We start from the raw sequence: 17,208 nt of genomic DNA, 5'->3' as shown, positions 1-17,208 counted from the left end.
GAGAATCCTGCAGCTCTGATGAGTGCACATTTTGTACTTTTCCTTTGTGGACGTTTTGAGAGAAGAGAGAATATACACGCCAATGAAACGCGGCATTTCTGCTACAGCCCCACCACGCCGCCTAACATTAATCAGGTAATGTCACATGACAACCTTCATGATGGACTTGACATGATTTCTTTATCCTCATGAAAGGACTTCCATCCTGATTTGGTGTCAAATGAACTGCCCACGTGTTTGTTTCCTTGTTATGTGGACTGGGCACATGGGCTATTAGCCATGTGGTCTGAGCTGGTCTGGAGTGGGTCATTAACACACGTGTAGCGCCACACAAAGCTTCCCCCAGGCGAGTCACCCCCACCTTCCCCTGGTTCAGACTGGTATCACTAAGGGGGCTCTGGCTAGGGGCCAATCGCCGGCACCCTAGAAAGTAACCGGCCCCCTGCTGCCTTGTGGGGTAGGTGACTTAGCCAAAGGCTAAGGGCTAAGAAAACCTCCAGATGAGTAACCCCCCCCCCACCCCAGACCAATTGCTATGGCACACTTGAACGTGGACATGTCCTGGTAAGTGAGTCAAGGTTACCCGTTAAAAACAAACTACTGCCTTGTAGACGCCGGGGGGGGGGGGTGTAAAGGCTACGGGACCAACCCAGACAGAAACTGGGTTCCGAAGGAGTGGCGACCTCGGGTCTACTAACAGCAAACTAGCATGAATTCACATGCTCGACTGCGGTCGAAGGATGATGATGATGATGGCACATGGGAAGGACCATGTGTGGGTCCTGTGACGGCCTGGCAGCCTGTCCAGGGTGTCTCCCCGCCTGCCGCCCAATGGCTGCTGGGATAGTAGGCTCCAGCGTCCCCGCCACCCTGAGCAGGATAAGCGGCTTGGATAGTGGATGGCTGAGCTTCTCGTAAGAGACAACAATTCAGAATATGATGCTGCAGCCTTGAAGTGGGCTGGGCCGGGCCGGGCCGGGCTGCAGGACGTCTGGATGCGTCGCGTGCACGGGCCTGCTGCAGCACCTCCAGGTGGTGCCCTGCTAAGATTCAACTGTTCATTCATAAACATTTGGAAATTTGGTTGTTATAATGTGGAGCCCCGTTATAGCATGTTCTTTAAAGTTCCTTTAAATATTTGGTGACTCGACTATGGACCTGAGACACTTGATGACCTGGGAGAGTTGATGACCTGGAAGACTTGATGACCTGGGAGACTTGATGACCTTGACTTGGAAGACTTGATGACCTTGACCTGGAAGACTTGATGACCTGGGAGACCTGATGACCTGGAAGACTTGATGACCTGGGAGACCTGATGACCTGGGAGACTTGATGACCTTGACTTGGAAGATTTGATGACCTTGATCTGGAAGACCTGATGACCTGGAAGACCTGATGACCTGGAAGACTTGATGACCTGGGAGACCTGATGACATGGGAGACTTGATGACCTTGACTTGGAAGATTTGATGACCTTGATCTGGAAGACTTGATGACCTGGAAGACTTGATGACCTGGACGACCTGATGACCTGGGAGACTTGATGACCTGGAAGACTTGATGACCTGGAAGACTTGATGACCTGGACGACCTGATGACCTGGAAGACCTGATGACCTGGGAGACCTGATGACCTGGAAGACCTGATGACCTGGGAGACTTGATGACCTGGACGAGCTGATGTAGCAGACTTTAAATGAAGACATGAGGTGTGAATGAATCAACGTTAGATGAGTCAAATAACAGGTCCATATCTTTAATATTCACATTTTGTCTTCCTACGTGTCCACCGTGCAGCCGTCCAGGCGACGTGCTACAGGTTCTTCTCATCCCGACCTGAGCAACGATCGGCGCCACCTGGGCGAGCTGGTACGAGACCGGCGGCGCAGAACACCCACACCCCGTCCCTCCAGGGACTTGGTGTCAGGATCCCACCCCACTTCTGATTAAACTACCTGGGTCACCACACAATTCGTACCTCCGCCAGAACCTCTGAAGAGTGTGGCGTCCCCCCGCGTGAGACGCCCCCGCGAGGTAGAAGCACCTCCTCCACACCTCCACAAACACCCTGGTCACTTGTTCATAATGACACGGCGTACGAAGTGCAATGGCGTGTGTAAAATAATTTTATTATTGATTAACATTTGTTACACTTCCAGAGTTAATAAGCGCAGCAGCCTCCGCAGCCAAGGCCCCTTTACGTCTTCTTCTCACAAAAATAGCTTCTCGGCACCCACGGGTGCTCCCCCACGTCAGTCCTGCACACGCCGTAGAGTTCTTAGTGTGGCTAAATATCTTTGCTACAGTTCCTCTACCGCGTAACTGCCCCCTTGCTATGGAATCCTCCTCCCGCGCCGGATGCAGACGAAACCCTCCCGAAACAGCAGGCGTTGTCCCCGGGGGAACGGCGTCCGGCGTCTCAGTGTCCAGAGATGGCTTGGGCTGAGGGAGACGGGACAGGACACACAACGTTAACAGCGCGGGGACGGGCGTTACTTCACAAGAATGACGTAGCCACCCGGCCGGAAGTGGCTCCGCCGAACTGAGAGGGTCCCTCGGGGCTCTGACAGCAGAGGCGACACCAAGGGACTTGGTGGTGTCAGTGATGTGGCCTGCGGGCTGACGGAGCCACGGGGATACTGGAAGACCGACCGGGTGCAGGTCTTCCTGTACTTTGATCGTGTGCTGCAAAACCACAACACCGATCACTGTTCTGTATGAGTCTAACAGCTACACCCGACTGAACAGGTGGTGTGTGTGTGTGTGTGTGTGATATGATGTGGGGGGGGGTTTCTTTTCTTTTTTTTCTCCCCAATTTTACCTGGCCAATTACCCCACTCCTCCAAGCCGTCCTGGTCTCGGCTCCGCCCCCTCTGCTGATCCGGGGAGGGCTGCAGACTACCACATGCCTCCTCCCATACATGTGGAGTCGCCAGCCGCTTCTTTTCACCTGACAGTGAGGAGTTTCACCAGGGGGATGTAGTAAGTGGGGGAGGATCACGCTGTTCCCCCCAGTTCCCCCTCCCCCCCGGACAGGTGCCCCGACCGACCAGAGGAGGCGCTAGTGCAGCGACCAGGACACACACTCACATCAGGCTTCCCACCCACAAACACGGCCAATTGTGTTTGTAGGGACGCCGGACCAAGCCGGAGGTAACACGGGGATTCGAACCGGCGATCCCCGTGTTGGTAGGCAACAGAATAGACCGCTACGCTACCCGGACGCCCCAGAGGTGCTTTCTGTCTGTGTGACATGACCAAAACATACATCCATACATACATACATCCATCCATCCATCCATCCATCCATCCATCCATCCATCAACCGAACTGCTTATCCTTACTCAGGGTCGCGGGCTGCTGGAGCCTATCCCAGCAGTCATTGGGCGGCAGGCAGGGAGACACCCTGGACAGACCGCCAGGCCACCAAAGGGCCAACACACACACACACACACACACACACACCTAGGGACAATGTAGTACAGCTGATTCACCTGACCTACATGTCTTTGTTACACTGAGCCATATGATCCATTATCTTATGGGACAGCCAACAGCTGCCTTGGTCAATTTAAACTCCATCCACCGTCCACAGTGAACACACCAAACCACATCAATCAAGGACAGCAAAGGAGCATCTTCTGCAAGCAAGACACAGCCACATATAAGCCACCATGCAAGCCACAAACATGCAAACGAACAAATTACAACTAAACGTCCTGCTACTTTCTGCATTGTTAAGCTGTAAACTGTCCACCCATCTGCCCTCCATCCATCATTATCCAAGCCGCTTAGCCCAAATGAGGTCGCCAGAGGCTGGAGCCTATCCCAGCAGTCACTGGGTGGCAGGCGGGGAGACATCCTGGACAGGCCGCCAGACCATCACAGGGCCGAAACACACACACACACACACACACACACACACACACACACACACACACACACACACACACACACACACACACACACACACCTAGGGACAATTTAGTATGACCAATTCACCTGAACTACATAACTTTGGACTGTGGGAGGAAACCGGAGCCCCCGGAGGAAACCACACAGACACGGGGAGAACATGCAAACTCCACACAGAGGACGACCCGGGACGACCCCCAAGGTTGGGCTACCCCGCGGCTCGAACCCAGGACCTTCTTGCTGTGTGGCGACCTTGCTAACCACTGCACCACCGTGCTGCCCCCCCCCCCCCCCATTTGCCATTCCACATTCAAAACAATAGAGATGAGAAACCGTGTTACCAGTGTAGTATCTAACCTGCAGTGATAAACATTATAGCTATGTGACTATCATCAGGTCACTGTGATGAAGGTATGGATCACCGTGCTAGTGGACCAGCAACATTAAATTATGATGGTGTATGGTAGTTTTCTCCCACCACCCCTGGGCCTTGTGTAGACCCGGGTCATCTGGATACGATATCAATAATCAAATGGTTTTCATTCATTCCAAATTTGGGGTTTCTGCTGTGATATCGCGAGAGATACCCAAATGCATCCTCGCCCACACCAAGGGCAATAAACTTAATAGCTGTTCCATCTATAGCAACATCCAGTCCTTGAACTCCAGCAACATGGAGTCCTGGAAACCCAGCAACATGCAGTCCTGGAAACCCAGCAACATGCAGTCCTGGAAACCCAGCAACATGGAGTCCTGGAAACCCAGCAACATGCAGTCCTGGAAACCCAGCAACATCCAGTCCTGGAAACCCAGCAACATGCAGTCCTGGAAACCCAGCAACATGCGGTCCTTGAACCCTAGCAACATGCAGTCCTGGAAACCCAGCAACATGCAGTCCTGGAAACCCAACAACATCCAGTCCTGGAAACCCAGCAACATGCGGTCCTGGAAACCCAGCAACATGCAGTCCTGGAAACCCAGCAACATGCAGTCCTGGAACCTTAGCAACATGCGGTCCTGGAACTTTAGCAACATGCGGTCCTTGAAACCCAGCAACATGGAGTCCTGGAAACCTAGCAACATGAAGTCCTGGAACTCCAGCAACATGCAGTCCTGGAAACCCAGCAACGTGCAGTCCTGGAACCCTAGCAACATGCAGTCCTGGAACCTTAGCAACATGCGGTCCTGGAAACCCAGCAACATGCAGTCCTGGAAACCCATCAACATGCAGTCCTGGAACCCTAGCAACATGCAGTCCTGGAACCCCAGCAACAACCATTCCTGGAAACCCAGCAACATCCAGTCCTGGAAACCCAGCAGCATGCGGTCCTGGAAACCCAGCAACATGCAGTCCTGGAACCTTAGCAACATGCGGTCCTGGAACCTTAGCAACATGCGGTCCTGGAAACCCAGCAACATCCAGTCCTGGAACCTTAGCAACATGCAGTCCTGGAAACCAAGCAACGTGCAGTCCTGGAACCCCAGCAACATGCGCTCCTGGAACCCCAGCAACATGCGCTCCTGGAAACCCAGCAACATGAAGTCCTGGAACTCCAGCAACATGCAGTCCTGGAACCCCAGCAACATGCAGTCCTGGAAAACCAGCAACATGCAGTCCTGGAACCCTAGCAACATGCAGTCCTGGAACCCTAGCAACATGCAGTCCTGGAACCCCAGCAACATGGAGTCCTGGAAACCTAGCAACATGAAGTCCTGGAACTCCAGCAACATGCAGTCCTGGAAACCCAGCAACGTGCAGTCCTGGAACCCTAGCAACATGCAGTCCTGGAACCTTAGCAACATGCGGTCCTGGAAACCCAGCAACATGCAGTCCTGGAAACCCAGCAAGATGCAGTCCTGGAACCCTAGCAACATGAAGTCCTGGAACCCCAGCAACAACCATTCCTGGAAACCCAGCAACATGCAGTCCTGGAACCCCAGCAACAACCAGTCCTTGAAACCCAGCACCATCCAGTCCTGGAAACCAAGCAACATCCAGTCATGGAAAGCCAGCAACATGCAGCAGGCAGCTTGCTTTTGCGTTACCTCTCCGTGAGTGGTGGGAAAATCAATGTGAGCAGTAGTCGATGTGATGTTAAGGCAATCAAAGTTTGATTGTGGCTTGACACCATAGGTCGGGGACGGTGACTATGGGTCGCTCTCCATCATTCTCAATCTATCAGACACCACCAGTCCAGTTGTAATGAAACTTGGGGGAATGATGTGTCTTGAGACTGCACTCAGGCATTTACAAAACAGCAATATTGTCCCTGACACGGCACCCCCCTGTAAAGTATTTCCAAACTTTAACACGTTTTCTGTCGCCTTTTTTAGCATTCTACTAACCAATATTTTTGAAGGACCTAAACCACTGCTATTATATTTGTCAATATTTCAGCAAGTGAAATGTTGCAGGACCTTTCATTTCTGCAGAGAAGGAGGGTCTACATATGGAAGGTCTCTGACCCAGACAAGACTTCCAAATGGATCCAAGATAAAACCAGTCACAAAAAGTATTCCTTTCAGAACAAGTTGATCTCTTTTCATGAGTCCCGCATTGTTCAGCATCTCCACCACACCACATCTTTGTCTCAGTGCCATCTGATGGGAAGTCCCGATGGGTTATGACACTTCTAGAGCTCTCCATATTACCATTGGATTTGGGAAATCTTAAGAGATCATTCCAAAGAGAGGGATGTTGTTTATATCTTTTTGCTTCTGTCTGTAAAAGTAGGACTAAAATTGCATCACTACTGTCTTGTTTTTTTAGGGGGGCCATTTAGGACCAATTTCTTCTCTGGTTTGCAGCTGAGTGTGAAATGGCTGGGATGAGAGTCAGCACCTCCAAGTCTGAGGCCATGGTTCTGTACCAGAATATGGTGGATTGCTCCCTCCGGGTTGGGGATGAGTTGTTGCCTCAAGTGAAGGAGTTCAATTATCTCAGGGTCTTGTTCACGAGTGAGGGTAGGATGGAGCGGGAGATTGACAAGTGGATTGATGCAGCATCAGCAGTAATGCGAACGTTGTACCGGACCGTTGTGGTGAAGAGGGAGCTGAGCTGGAAGGCAAAGCTCTCAATTTACCAGTCAATCTTCGTTCCAACTCTCACCTATGGTCATGAGCTTTGGGTAGTGACCGAAAGGGTGAGATCGCGAATACAAGCGGCTGAAATGAGTTTCCTCCGTAGGGTGTCTGGGTTCAGCCTTAGAGATAGGGTGAGGAGCTCGGACATCCAGAGGGAGCTCGGAGTAGAGCCGCTGCTACTTCGCATCAAAAGGAGCCAGTTGAGGTGGTTCGGGTATCTGATCAGGATGCCTCCTGGGCGCCTACCTTTGGAGGTTTACCGGGTACGACCAACTGTTAGAAGACCCCGGGGTAGACCCAGAACTAACTTGAGGGACTACATGTCCAATCTGGCCTGGAAACGCCTTGGGATCCCGCAGGAGGAGCTGGAGGGCGTTGCTGGGGAGAGGGACGTCTGGAGTGCCCTACTTCACTTGCTTCCACCGCGACCCGAGCCTGGAGAAGCGGCTGACTTGGAATGAATGAATTCTTACTCTGGAGCTTGATGACTCGGGCCGGGGTACGATGCTTTTATCTCACGGCTGGCAGTCCATAGACGGCGGGCCAATTGGTGCAGTGAAATGCAGCTGTGCCGCCTACCCAACTATCAAAGTGCCAAATCACAAGGTGTCTCACTCCTTTGTTAATTACACACTATGTTGCACGTTGCAGTGTTTGTTTCAACCTGTTCCTGTCTCAACCGTCTATAAATATTTTGGCGGAGCGATGGAAAACGAAAGAAAAAACAAAACAAAACAATTTACACAGACTAAGCAGACTGCGTACAGATGTGTGTGTGTTGATTATAATGGGAATGCTGGGGGGTGGGGTGGGGGTTATACAACCTAGATGAGATGTGTATGCTGTACAGTCACAACAGAGCAGATCGTGCAGCGGGGGTGCATGCAGCAGCTCCTGGTTAGAGGGAATTAGCAAAGCCCTGATCAGGTTAGCAACATAAGCATGCAGTTAGTCCTTACTTTACTCCTCTGATTAGACAAACGTGTAGTGAATTCCGTTGCTAAGAGGAGGGGGCGGCGCTGGAGAAACGGGAGGAGGCAGAGGAGGAGGAGGAGTAGGAGGAAGAGGAGGAGGCGGAGGAGGAGTGGAGATGTTAGCCTGCTGTGGAACTAGAGGAGAAGACAGGGAGAGGAAAAAAGGAGAGGGGAGGAAAAAAACAACATGAGTCATTAGTCGTGAGGGGAAAGTTGCCGCTCAGGAACAGCAGAGCTGGGAGTCGGGCATGTGACCGAGGCTGCACACATAACGAAGACAGTGGTCAAATTGTATTGACCGTGTCCTGTGTTCTCCCAGTAACCAAAGACACTTCAGAACAGTATCAACTGGAAATCTCCAAAACACCCATCTATTATTTCCTTTATTATATTATCTTTATTATATTATCTTTATTATTATTATCTTTATTATCTTTATCTTTATTATTATAATATCTTTATTATTATTATCTTTATCTTTATTATATTAGCTTTATTATTATTTTTATTATTTTTATCTTTATTATATTATCTTTATTATATTATCTTTATTATTATTATCTTTATTATATAATCTTTATTATTATTATCTTTATTATCTTTATTATATTATCTTTATTATCTTTATTTTTATTATAATATCTTTATTATTATTATCTTTATTATTGTTATTATTATCTTTATCTTTATTATTATTATCTTTATTATTATCTTTATTATATAATCTTTATTATTATTATCTTTATTATCTTTATTATATTATCTTTATTATCTTTATTTTTATTATAATATCTTTATTATTATTATCTTTATTATTGTTATTATTATCTTTATCTTTATTATTATTATCTTTATTATATTATCTTTATTATTATTATCTATATTATCTTTTTCTTTATTATCATTATCTTTATATTGTTTCCTTTGAAAACATACCTTGAGGTTTTTCAAACCACAGAAAGCTCAGCTGTGACATAAAGAAAGCAACACATTCAGATCTAAATCTGCAACCTCTTTGGTCCCCAAGGCCATCAGCGATCATGCCAGCTTGTCTGTGCTGACCGACACACCTCCTTATTCCACCCGTTATGTCTGTCCTGACTGACACCCCCCCCCACACCCGTTACTGCCCAGGCCTACTGCTGCTGGGATGGTTACTTCCTGTCTGAAAGCAAGTGTCAACGTCTGCCAATTAACTGTGACCAGAGTTAATGAACAAGAGGTGTAAAAGCAGGGAACCGAGTAAACATCTCAAATGCCTTGTTTTCAGTAAATCGTTGTCTCGGTATTAATATTTATTCTTATTAATATTGTGTGTATGAATATTTCACAAGCCTGGTTTGACGCAGTGCTTTTTATAGGGTCACAGACGCAGCTTTCACAGACCCCATCAGACTTTTAAATGAGTCAGTTTCATGTGAACAGGTCAATAAACCAAAATGAGGTAATCTGTGACTTCCGGGACACTCTGAACCTCCAAAACTGTTTGGGTTTTTTTGTCTTTTTTTTTAATACTGCTGGAAATGCAACCCTTTCTCTCTTGGTTGGGACTACGTATATTGTAGCCAACAGAACACGCGAGTCAGTGAAACTCCCAACACTGACTCCCCCTTTCACCTCATCGTTTCCATGTATTCACATCCTGCCCTCGTGGTCTTACTGAACACGTCTCCACTGTTGAGTCTTGGTATGCAGAGAAATGGGTGCAGTTTTACATACACAAAATGTCACTTTTGTGGCGTCCGGGTAGCGTAGTGGGTTGCCTACCAACGCGGGGATCGGCGGTTCGAATCCCCGTGTTACCTCCGGCTTGGTCGGGCGTCCCTACAGACACAATTGGCTGTGTCTGCGGGTGGGAAGGCGGATGTGGATATGTGTCCCGGTCGCTGCACTAGCGCCTCCTCTGGTTGGTCAGGGCGCCTGTTTGGGGGGGGGGGACTGGGGGTAACAGCATGATCCTCCCACGCGCGACATCCCCCTGGTGAAACTCCTCACTGTCAGGTGAAAAGAAGCGGCTGGTGACTCCACATGTATTGGAGGAGGCATGTGGTAGTCTGCAGCCCTCCCCGGATCGGCAGAGGGGGTGGAGCAGAGACCAGGGCGGCTCAGAAGAGTGGGGTAATTGGCCGGGTACAACTGGGCAGAAAAGAGGGGAAAATCCAAAAACAAAAGAGAAAAGAAAGATGGTCGTCCTACATTTCTGACACTGTCAGACTTTTGTCCCAGGTTGTCTTCGGTCGCCAGACAGAAATAATGGCGGTCTTTGAATCTGTCTCACAGTGCGACGTAGGACCACCGTTTGGGAGCCACCACCAAAGACATCTCCACGTTTAGTCAGCTTTCATCTGAGACGGTCCAAATCACGCAGTCTGTAGGGGGCTTTACTCTAAACATGTCTCACCTGTTGTCTTGGTGCCCAGAGAAATGGGCGCAGTTTTGCCTACAGAAAATGTCCCTTTTTTCCAGAGATGCCATAAATAATGAGCTTTTGGCTTTACATGATTTGTAAATGATGGTCTATATATCAGTGGTGTCTGATGCTAACAAATTTTTTGTTGTTGGGGGGGGGGGGTCCACACAGCCTATAGATTGTCCTATAGGCTACATTATCCTTAGTAACTGTGACTGTGTGGACATTACAGCAGCTGTCAGGTGTGCTGCACCAAGGTAAATAGTGCCCCCCCCCCAAAAAAAAATTTGTTAGCACCAGCCGCCACTGGTTTATATTGTGTTACAGACAACACACAGCTTGTGCCTCCATGTGGTCAATAACAAGACTCAGTCCTCGGATCAAAGCCCCGAACTCAGGTGAAGAACACACGTCTGCGGACAGACAGGACTTTTCTGGGCTCACATTCCCCCCTCTGAAATGTGAAAAACACAATGCCCCTTTTCACACGCTACGTTGTACACATTTCTGACGTCCATTTATTATTATTTACGGAGGACTAATCATGAAATTCTCCGTTATTACGTTCGCTGTTGTAGTCATTAAGAGAGAGAATGTGACAATGACTTGAAAAACATACTCAAAAATACATCTTTTAGCTATATGAAACAAACGAAAGACGTCTTAAATACATCTTTAAAATAATAAAAAATGCTGTCCATTTCCCCCTCGTCTCCTTTTATGTTGGCATTACTGAAGTCTCTCATGCATAACCCCCTCAGAAAAAGACTCTTCTTTTAATTTGGGGGGTTCTGAAAGTGCACCTCACTTTTTCCACACCAAAGGGAGAGAGACGTCAGCGGTTCAGACGCGGCTGACAAGGTGCCACGACTTATATTCTCTGACACCGCTCGATGCTGAAAATAATGTTATAATTGTTGACTTTGCTTCGCCGTGCATATTAAGCGCCCTCGCACGCTGACAGCGAGCGTTACTGTGTGTGACAAGAGATGTGTGTATACATACGTGTGTGTGTGTGTGTGTGTGTGTGAGAGAGAGAGAGAGAGAGAGAGAGAGAGAGAGGGAGAGAGAGAGAGAGAGAGAGAGAGAGGCTCGTCTTAAGATCTACTGCCGCTACTGTGAAAATGATCTCGCCTGCCTGCTGCAGAGGAAGAAGGAGATGAAAAGTGAGAGCTGAGTGTCTTTTATGCAGGTTCAGAGCTACGTTCAAAGAGACAGCTATGGGAAGCGGGGGGTGGGGGCGAGCCGGGGGGAGAGGGGGAGGGAGGGGGGGGGGCCCGGGTTAGCATAGTTTGACTGGGTCATTGATCAGCACACAAAGTGTCCTCATCAAGAGATTCCGCCCCTCATGCGAACGAGTCTACACGGATTGCAATTAGAGACTACGCGGCTTCTTACGGCTCGCCCTAATAAGGAATAATGTTCGCTTATTAAGAAATGAATGTTCTGATTGCTTGGCTTTTTGCACCTATCTTCATATCATCCTACATCGTCAGCCGCCATTCTTCAAAGGCTGTTTCCCCTCTCTGTGTTCCTTTTCTCAATCAAAGGACATCAGACGGATGCCGGGAAGGTGTTACTGATACCGTCAGAACCGGCGCCTCTTCTTTCTCTCTTTCTTTCTTTTTAAGATAAAGATATTATTCCTGAAAGTACTTCTGTTGCCATACCGATATTTAAAACCTCTGCAGAAGGTAGAGGAGGAACAGGTTAAAGGTTCAAAGAACATTAGAGATGCAGTATGGCGAGGAGAGAGATCGACCTACCCGCAACCTGTTTGCTCTTGAGGGAGGCCTCGGAGGCGAGAGCATAGGACATGGTTATGATCCTCTCCTGCTCCTGCAGAGCTGAGTCCAGGCCTAGCAGCCCCACCTCCGGCTTGTCCAGAGACACCGATGGTGCTAGGTTTTGCACACTGTCACAGACACGTAATAGCAGAACACCTGCATTGATATCTGATGCATCGATAATCCTGACAACAATAAGAGATTTTGGCATTTTATTTATTTCTGAAGACATTAGAGTGCAGGATAAGCTACAGAACAGCACAACTGGTATTCTGGTATTCACAATGTCTTGAACCCTGGGTATCTAGCAGGAAGACTGTCTAACTACTGACGGCAACCCTGCCACCCAATCCATAACCCAGAGACAGTATAAATGCATTTTAAAGTTTCTTTGCCTTTCTGTTTTTCTTCTTACCTGGACTTGGCAATAATGCTCTTGATGCGCTCCACCTTACGATGGCGCTCCTCCACCTCCTGAGGACTAAGGGTCTCCTCTGGTTCTGAGTCCACGTAACGCTCAGGGATTAGCACCTTCTGAGGCTTAGACAGCTACAAAATTAAATAAAACCAACAAATAAACCCTTATATAAACATCATATATAACCCAAGCTCTATATTTATATAGTGTATTTTAATGTATGTGTGTATTTCATGTTTATGTGTTCTGTATAAAATAATATAAAATGCACCAAAAGCCTTTGTCAGACAATTCTTTTAGTTTATACAACATCCAAGAGGCACGTCTGACTCAACACAAGTTGGGCTTCTCTTTGGGCCACCTAAATAATGCCTGAGAAAAAGTGATTTTTGAAATCTTTGAAGAAGAACTTGTTAGCATTTTTAAGCAATGCTTCTAGGAGTCAGTGAAACACACTACATAAAGTTAACTGTATTGCACATTCCTAATACCTGAAAATGAGCTTCTGTAGGGCACTAGATAAAGAGACAGTGCTGATTGTGAAATGCGAAGGATTCTCTCAATCTATTTCAAAATATATAGAAACAGTTGTGAAATGTAAAATCCCGGGTCAGCACACGTTCACATGCAACAAATCAAAAATACATAAACGTTATGTCCAAATGCCCATATTATTTCATATTCAATATTAATTTCCATTTACATGCTTCCCTTGGGTCAGATCATCTGCGATCATAATTTTCACTGTTATGTGGACGACGCCCTACTTTATGTCCCACTTGCTGGTGGTGACACGGATGAATTCTCGTGTGTGATGGCTTGTGGCTCCGATATTACATGCTGGATGTCATAAAACTTCCTTCAGCTCAATGATTCCAAATCTGAGGTCCTGTTATTTGGCCCACCTAACCTAACTGGCGACCTGGAAAAGAGTCTAGAGAACCTATCCGCCAATGTCAAGCACGCCGCCCATAATTTCGGTGTATTGTTTGACTCTGGGCTCTGTTTTGACACACACATCACCAAAGTAGTACAGTATTGCTTTCTCCAAACCAGGAACATTGCAAAAAATAAAAATGTTCTATCTCAAAAGGACCTTGAAAAAGTCATCCATGCACTCATTTTGTCACGTCTGGATTATTCCCTGTATTCAGGGCTCAGTCAAAAGTTCATCTCCCGCGTCCAGCTTGTCCAAAACTCAGCTGCCAGACTGTTAACAAATTCAAATAGACATGAACACATCACTTCCATTCTTGCAATGCTTCACTAGCTATCAGTTAGGTATAGGATGGATTTCAAACTTTTACTAGTTACTGTTAAAGCCCTGCATGGTCTCGCTCCTACATATATCACTGATTTACTCACAACCCATGGGCCTGGCCGCTGCCTGCACTCCTCAGGCAGGTCCTTTTTACCTGTTCCCTCAGCCAGCCTTGTTACTAAAGGTGACCGGGCGTTTTCTGTAAGAGCCCCACAGCTCTGGAACTCCCTACCTGAGGTAATTAGGCTAGCAACCTCACTGCCTTCTTTTAAATCACTTCTTAAAATCTATTTTTACAGGAAGGTTTTTTTTAGAGTAAATCCGTTGTTGGCCAATTTTATATTTGTCTTTTATAACTTTTATTTCACTTGTTTTTTTTTTTTTTATCGGGTTCAGTATTTAATGATTTATTTATGTTCTTGTGATCTTTATCCTGACTGTTTTACCTAGACAATATTGTTGGGCAGCTCAGGTCCTCCACCTGCTGCTCGGATGCTCTCCCTACCACATTTTAAAAAAAATGTTTTTAATTGCTTAGCACATGATGGTTTAAAAATTATTAGCTGCTCCCTTCAGGCAGATATATTTCCTGCAGCACTTAAGAACGATATGCATATGAACACAGATTCTAAAAAAATATCTGTTCTTGTGCTCCTGGATCTCAGTGCCACCTTCAACACTGTTGAACATGACATTTTGCTATGGAGAGATTATAAAATGAGTCGGCCTCTCTGGCCCGGTTCCCAACCGGTTTAGAACATACATACAGGACAGGCAGTTCTTTGTGTCTCTTGGAGAATTTTCCTCAGACAAAGTGGGAATAATGTGTGGGGTACCCCAAGGTTCGATTCTTGGACCATTACTATTCAATCTCTATATGCTCTCACTCGCGCATGTTATACAGAAACACAAAATAAATTACCATAATTATGCAGATGATTCACAACTGTACATGTGCATGGTGTACATGCAACACTGATACAAGGTATCCTGAGAGGATAGGCAATGGGGTATATTTTATCCCATTTCCCAAACCAAAATAAGACAGAGCCAATTATCTCCGGTCGATTAAGCTGTGAGGCAGACCACACAGTCACCTCAACGTAACGAAGATAAACAAGAGTAATGCTAGCTAGTTAATAAAATAAACTAATGCACGTACATCTCAGTGACTCTCCAGGATTAACGTTAGTTAATTGAAGGTACATTAATTTATCTTACCCTGCGGTGCATGAACAATGCTGGTCCTGGATGATATTATCTGCAATCATGATGATTGTGAGATGAGGCTTTTCCCTCTTGCATTGTGATCTGTAAACTCTCGCCTCCAATTTAAGCTTGTCACCCACCATATCTAGTTTTAAATTTTTTACATATCCCTCCATAGCATAGTGAAGCCCTTTTTGATGCCTTCTAGATGAAATCAGGTCCTTCTGTCTCCAAAAGTTATGTATAGCCCCGTGGGATATAGTTTTGACACCGATAGCTGCCATTGTAACTCTCTAGTCAGCCCGGGTAGCTTGTCCGAGTTAGCAACAGTAGCTAAGGGGGGCGGGGTTTGGCGATAGGTCCATTGAACAAAGACAAGACAGAAATACTTATTTTCAGTGCAAAGACTCAGAGAATTGCAGCTCATCTCAGCTCTCTGTCTCTGGAGTGCAAAGGTGAAGCTAGAAATCTGGGTGTAATCATGGACAGTGATCTGAATTTTAAGAGCCACATCAATCATCTCACAAGATCAGCCTTCTACCATCTTAAAAACATTTCAAAACCAAGGGGCTTTCTATCAATATCAGACTGAGAGAAATTAATCCACGCGTTTATTACAAGTAGACTAGACTACTGTAATGGACTATTCACCGGCCTCCCAAAATCAGTTGTGCACCAACTACAGTTAATTCAAAATGCGGCAGCATGTGCTCTAACCAGAACTAAAAAGAATGAGCACATTACACCTGTTCTTAGAGCTCTGCATTGGCTCCCCGTCAAAACTAGAATCGATTTTAAAATTCTGATAATTGTATATAAAGCTCTAAATGGCCTTGCACCAAGCTATATAAAAGACATGTTAATTCCTTACAAACCAGCAAGAACTCTCAGGTCCAATGGCAGTGGTCTCTTAACCATCCTTCGTGCTAGGTCTAGAGCAGGGGAAGCTGCAATTTCTATTTACGCCCCAAGTAGATGGAACACCCTGCCTGAGGACCTGAGAGAGGCCCCCACACTGGACACATTTAAAAACAGGTTAAAAACCTGACCTTTCAAAACAGCCTACGGCTAAGTTTTTGGTGTGTGTGTGTGTGTTTTGTATATTTTGCTATTTTTATATATTTTTATATATTCTGCTCGGACTGTTACTATTAAATTAATCAGTTTTTATAGCACTTTTATTTACTTTACTAACACAGTTTAAAGCTTGCCTGTACTTTTATAAAATGTGTACTTTCTGTTTTCTTATCTTTTGCCTGTAAAGCACTTTGAATGACCTATGTGATAAAAACGTGCTATACAAATAAACTTGCCTTGCCTTGTTTGTAAAGCAGATCAGGTCTTGTTTTTTATGTTTTCTTTTTTCTTTTTATCTTATCGTTATCTTGACTGTGCGTACTATTTTATCTTGTATTATAAAGCACCTTGTAACATGGTTTTGAAAAGCGCTGTATAAATAAAGTGTGTTATTATTATATTCTTCATAAATTATGTAATTCAGAAATTATATCTTCATAAATTTTATCTACATTTTAATTTTTTACATTATTATATTACACTATATTATGTTACATTTTATAACAAATTGTATCGTCATACATTTTATAATTCCATTATAATTCTGTTATCTTTTTTCAGTGTTGTATGGTATAAATTGTGTTAACGCAACATCATTGCACGTTGTCCGTCCTGGGAGAGAGATCCTCCTCTGTTGCTCTCCCTGAGGTTTCTCCCTAGTTTTTCTGTTCCTTATCCGATGCAAGGGTCTAAGGATGGGATGTTGTGTTGCTGTAAAGCCCCTTGAGGCAAATTTGTAATTTGTGATATTGGGCTATACAAATAAAATTGACATCCGCGAACATCATAGTCCATGGAGACTCCTGCCTGATCTTGTCCGTCAACCTGTCCATCACCATTACAAACAAGAAAGGGCTCAGAGCCGATCCTTGATGTAATCCCACCCCCACCTTGAACCCATCTGTCGTTCCAACCGCACACCTCACCACTGTCACACTTCCCTCATACATATCCTGCACCACTCCTACATGCTTATCTGCCACTCCCGACTTCCTCATACAATACCACACCTCCTCTCTCAGCACCCTGTCGTATGCTTTCTCTAAATCTACAAAGACACAGTGTACCTCC

The 17,208-nt window shown here is 46.1% G+C and overlaps 1 protein-coding gene across 1 annotated transcript in view; it reads right to left on the bottom strand.

Annotated features, from left to right (window-relative positions):
* Window positions 1-2,117: 2,117 nt before the first annotated feature.
* Window positions 2,118-17,208, bottom strand: part of plekha7b (pleckstrin homology domain containing, family A member 7b) — a 176,292-nt gene continuing 161,201 nt past the window's right edge. The window contains exons 26-29 of the mRNA XM_056278536.1: window positions 12,588-12,721; window positions 12,152-12,357; window positions 7,961-8,110; window positions 2,118-2,444 (exon numbers count right to left, since the gene is read on the bottom strand). Of these exons, the coding sequence (XP_056134511.1) occupies window positions 7,974-8,110; window positions 12,152-12,357; window positions 12,588-12,721 (477 nt within the window). The 3' untranslated portion in view covers window positions 2,118-2,444; window positions 7,961-7,973. The remainder of the gene's footprint in view (window positions 2,445-7,960; window positions 8,111-12,151; window positions 12,358-12,587; window positions 12,722-17,208) is intronic.

The sequence above is a fragment of the Lampris incognitus genome, chromosome 4 (assembly GCF_029633865.1).
Source record: "Lampris incognitus isolate fLamInc1 chromosome 4, fLamInc1.hap2, whole genome shotgun sequence".
Lineage (NCBI taxonomy): Eukaryota > Metazoa > Chordata > Actinopteri > Lampriformes > Lampridae > Lampris > Lampris incognitus.
The sequence above is the reverse complement of the archived record's forward strand: the minus strand, read 5'-3'. Positions and strand labels throughout refer to the sequence as shown.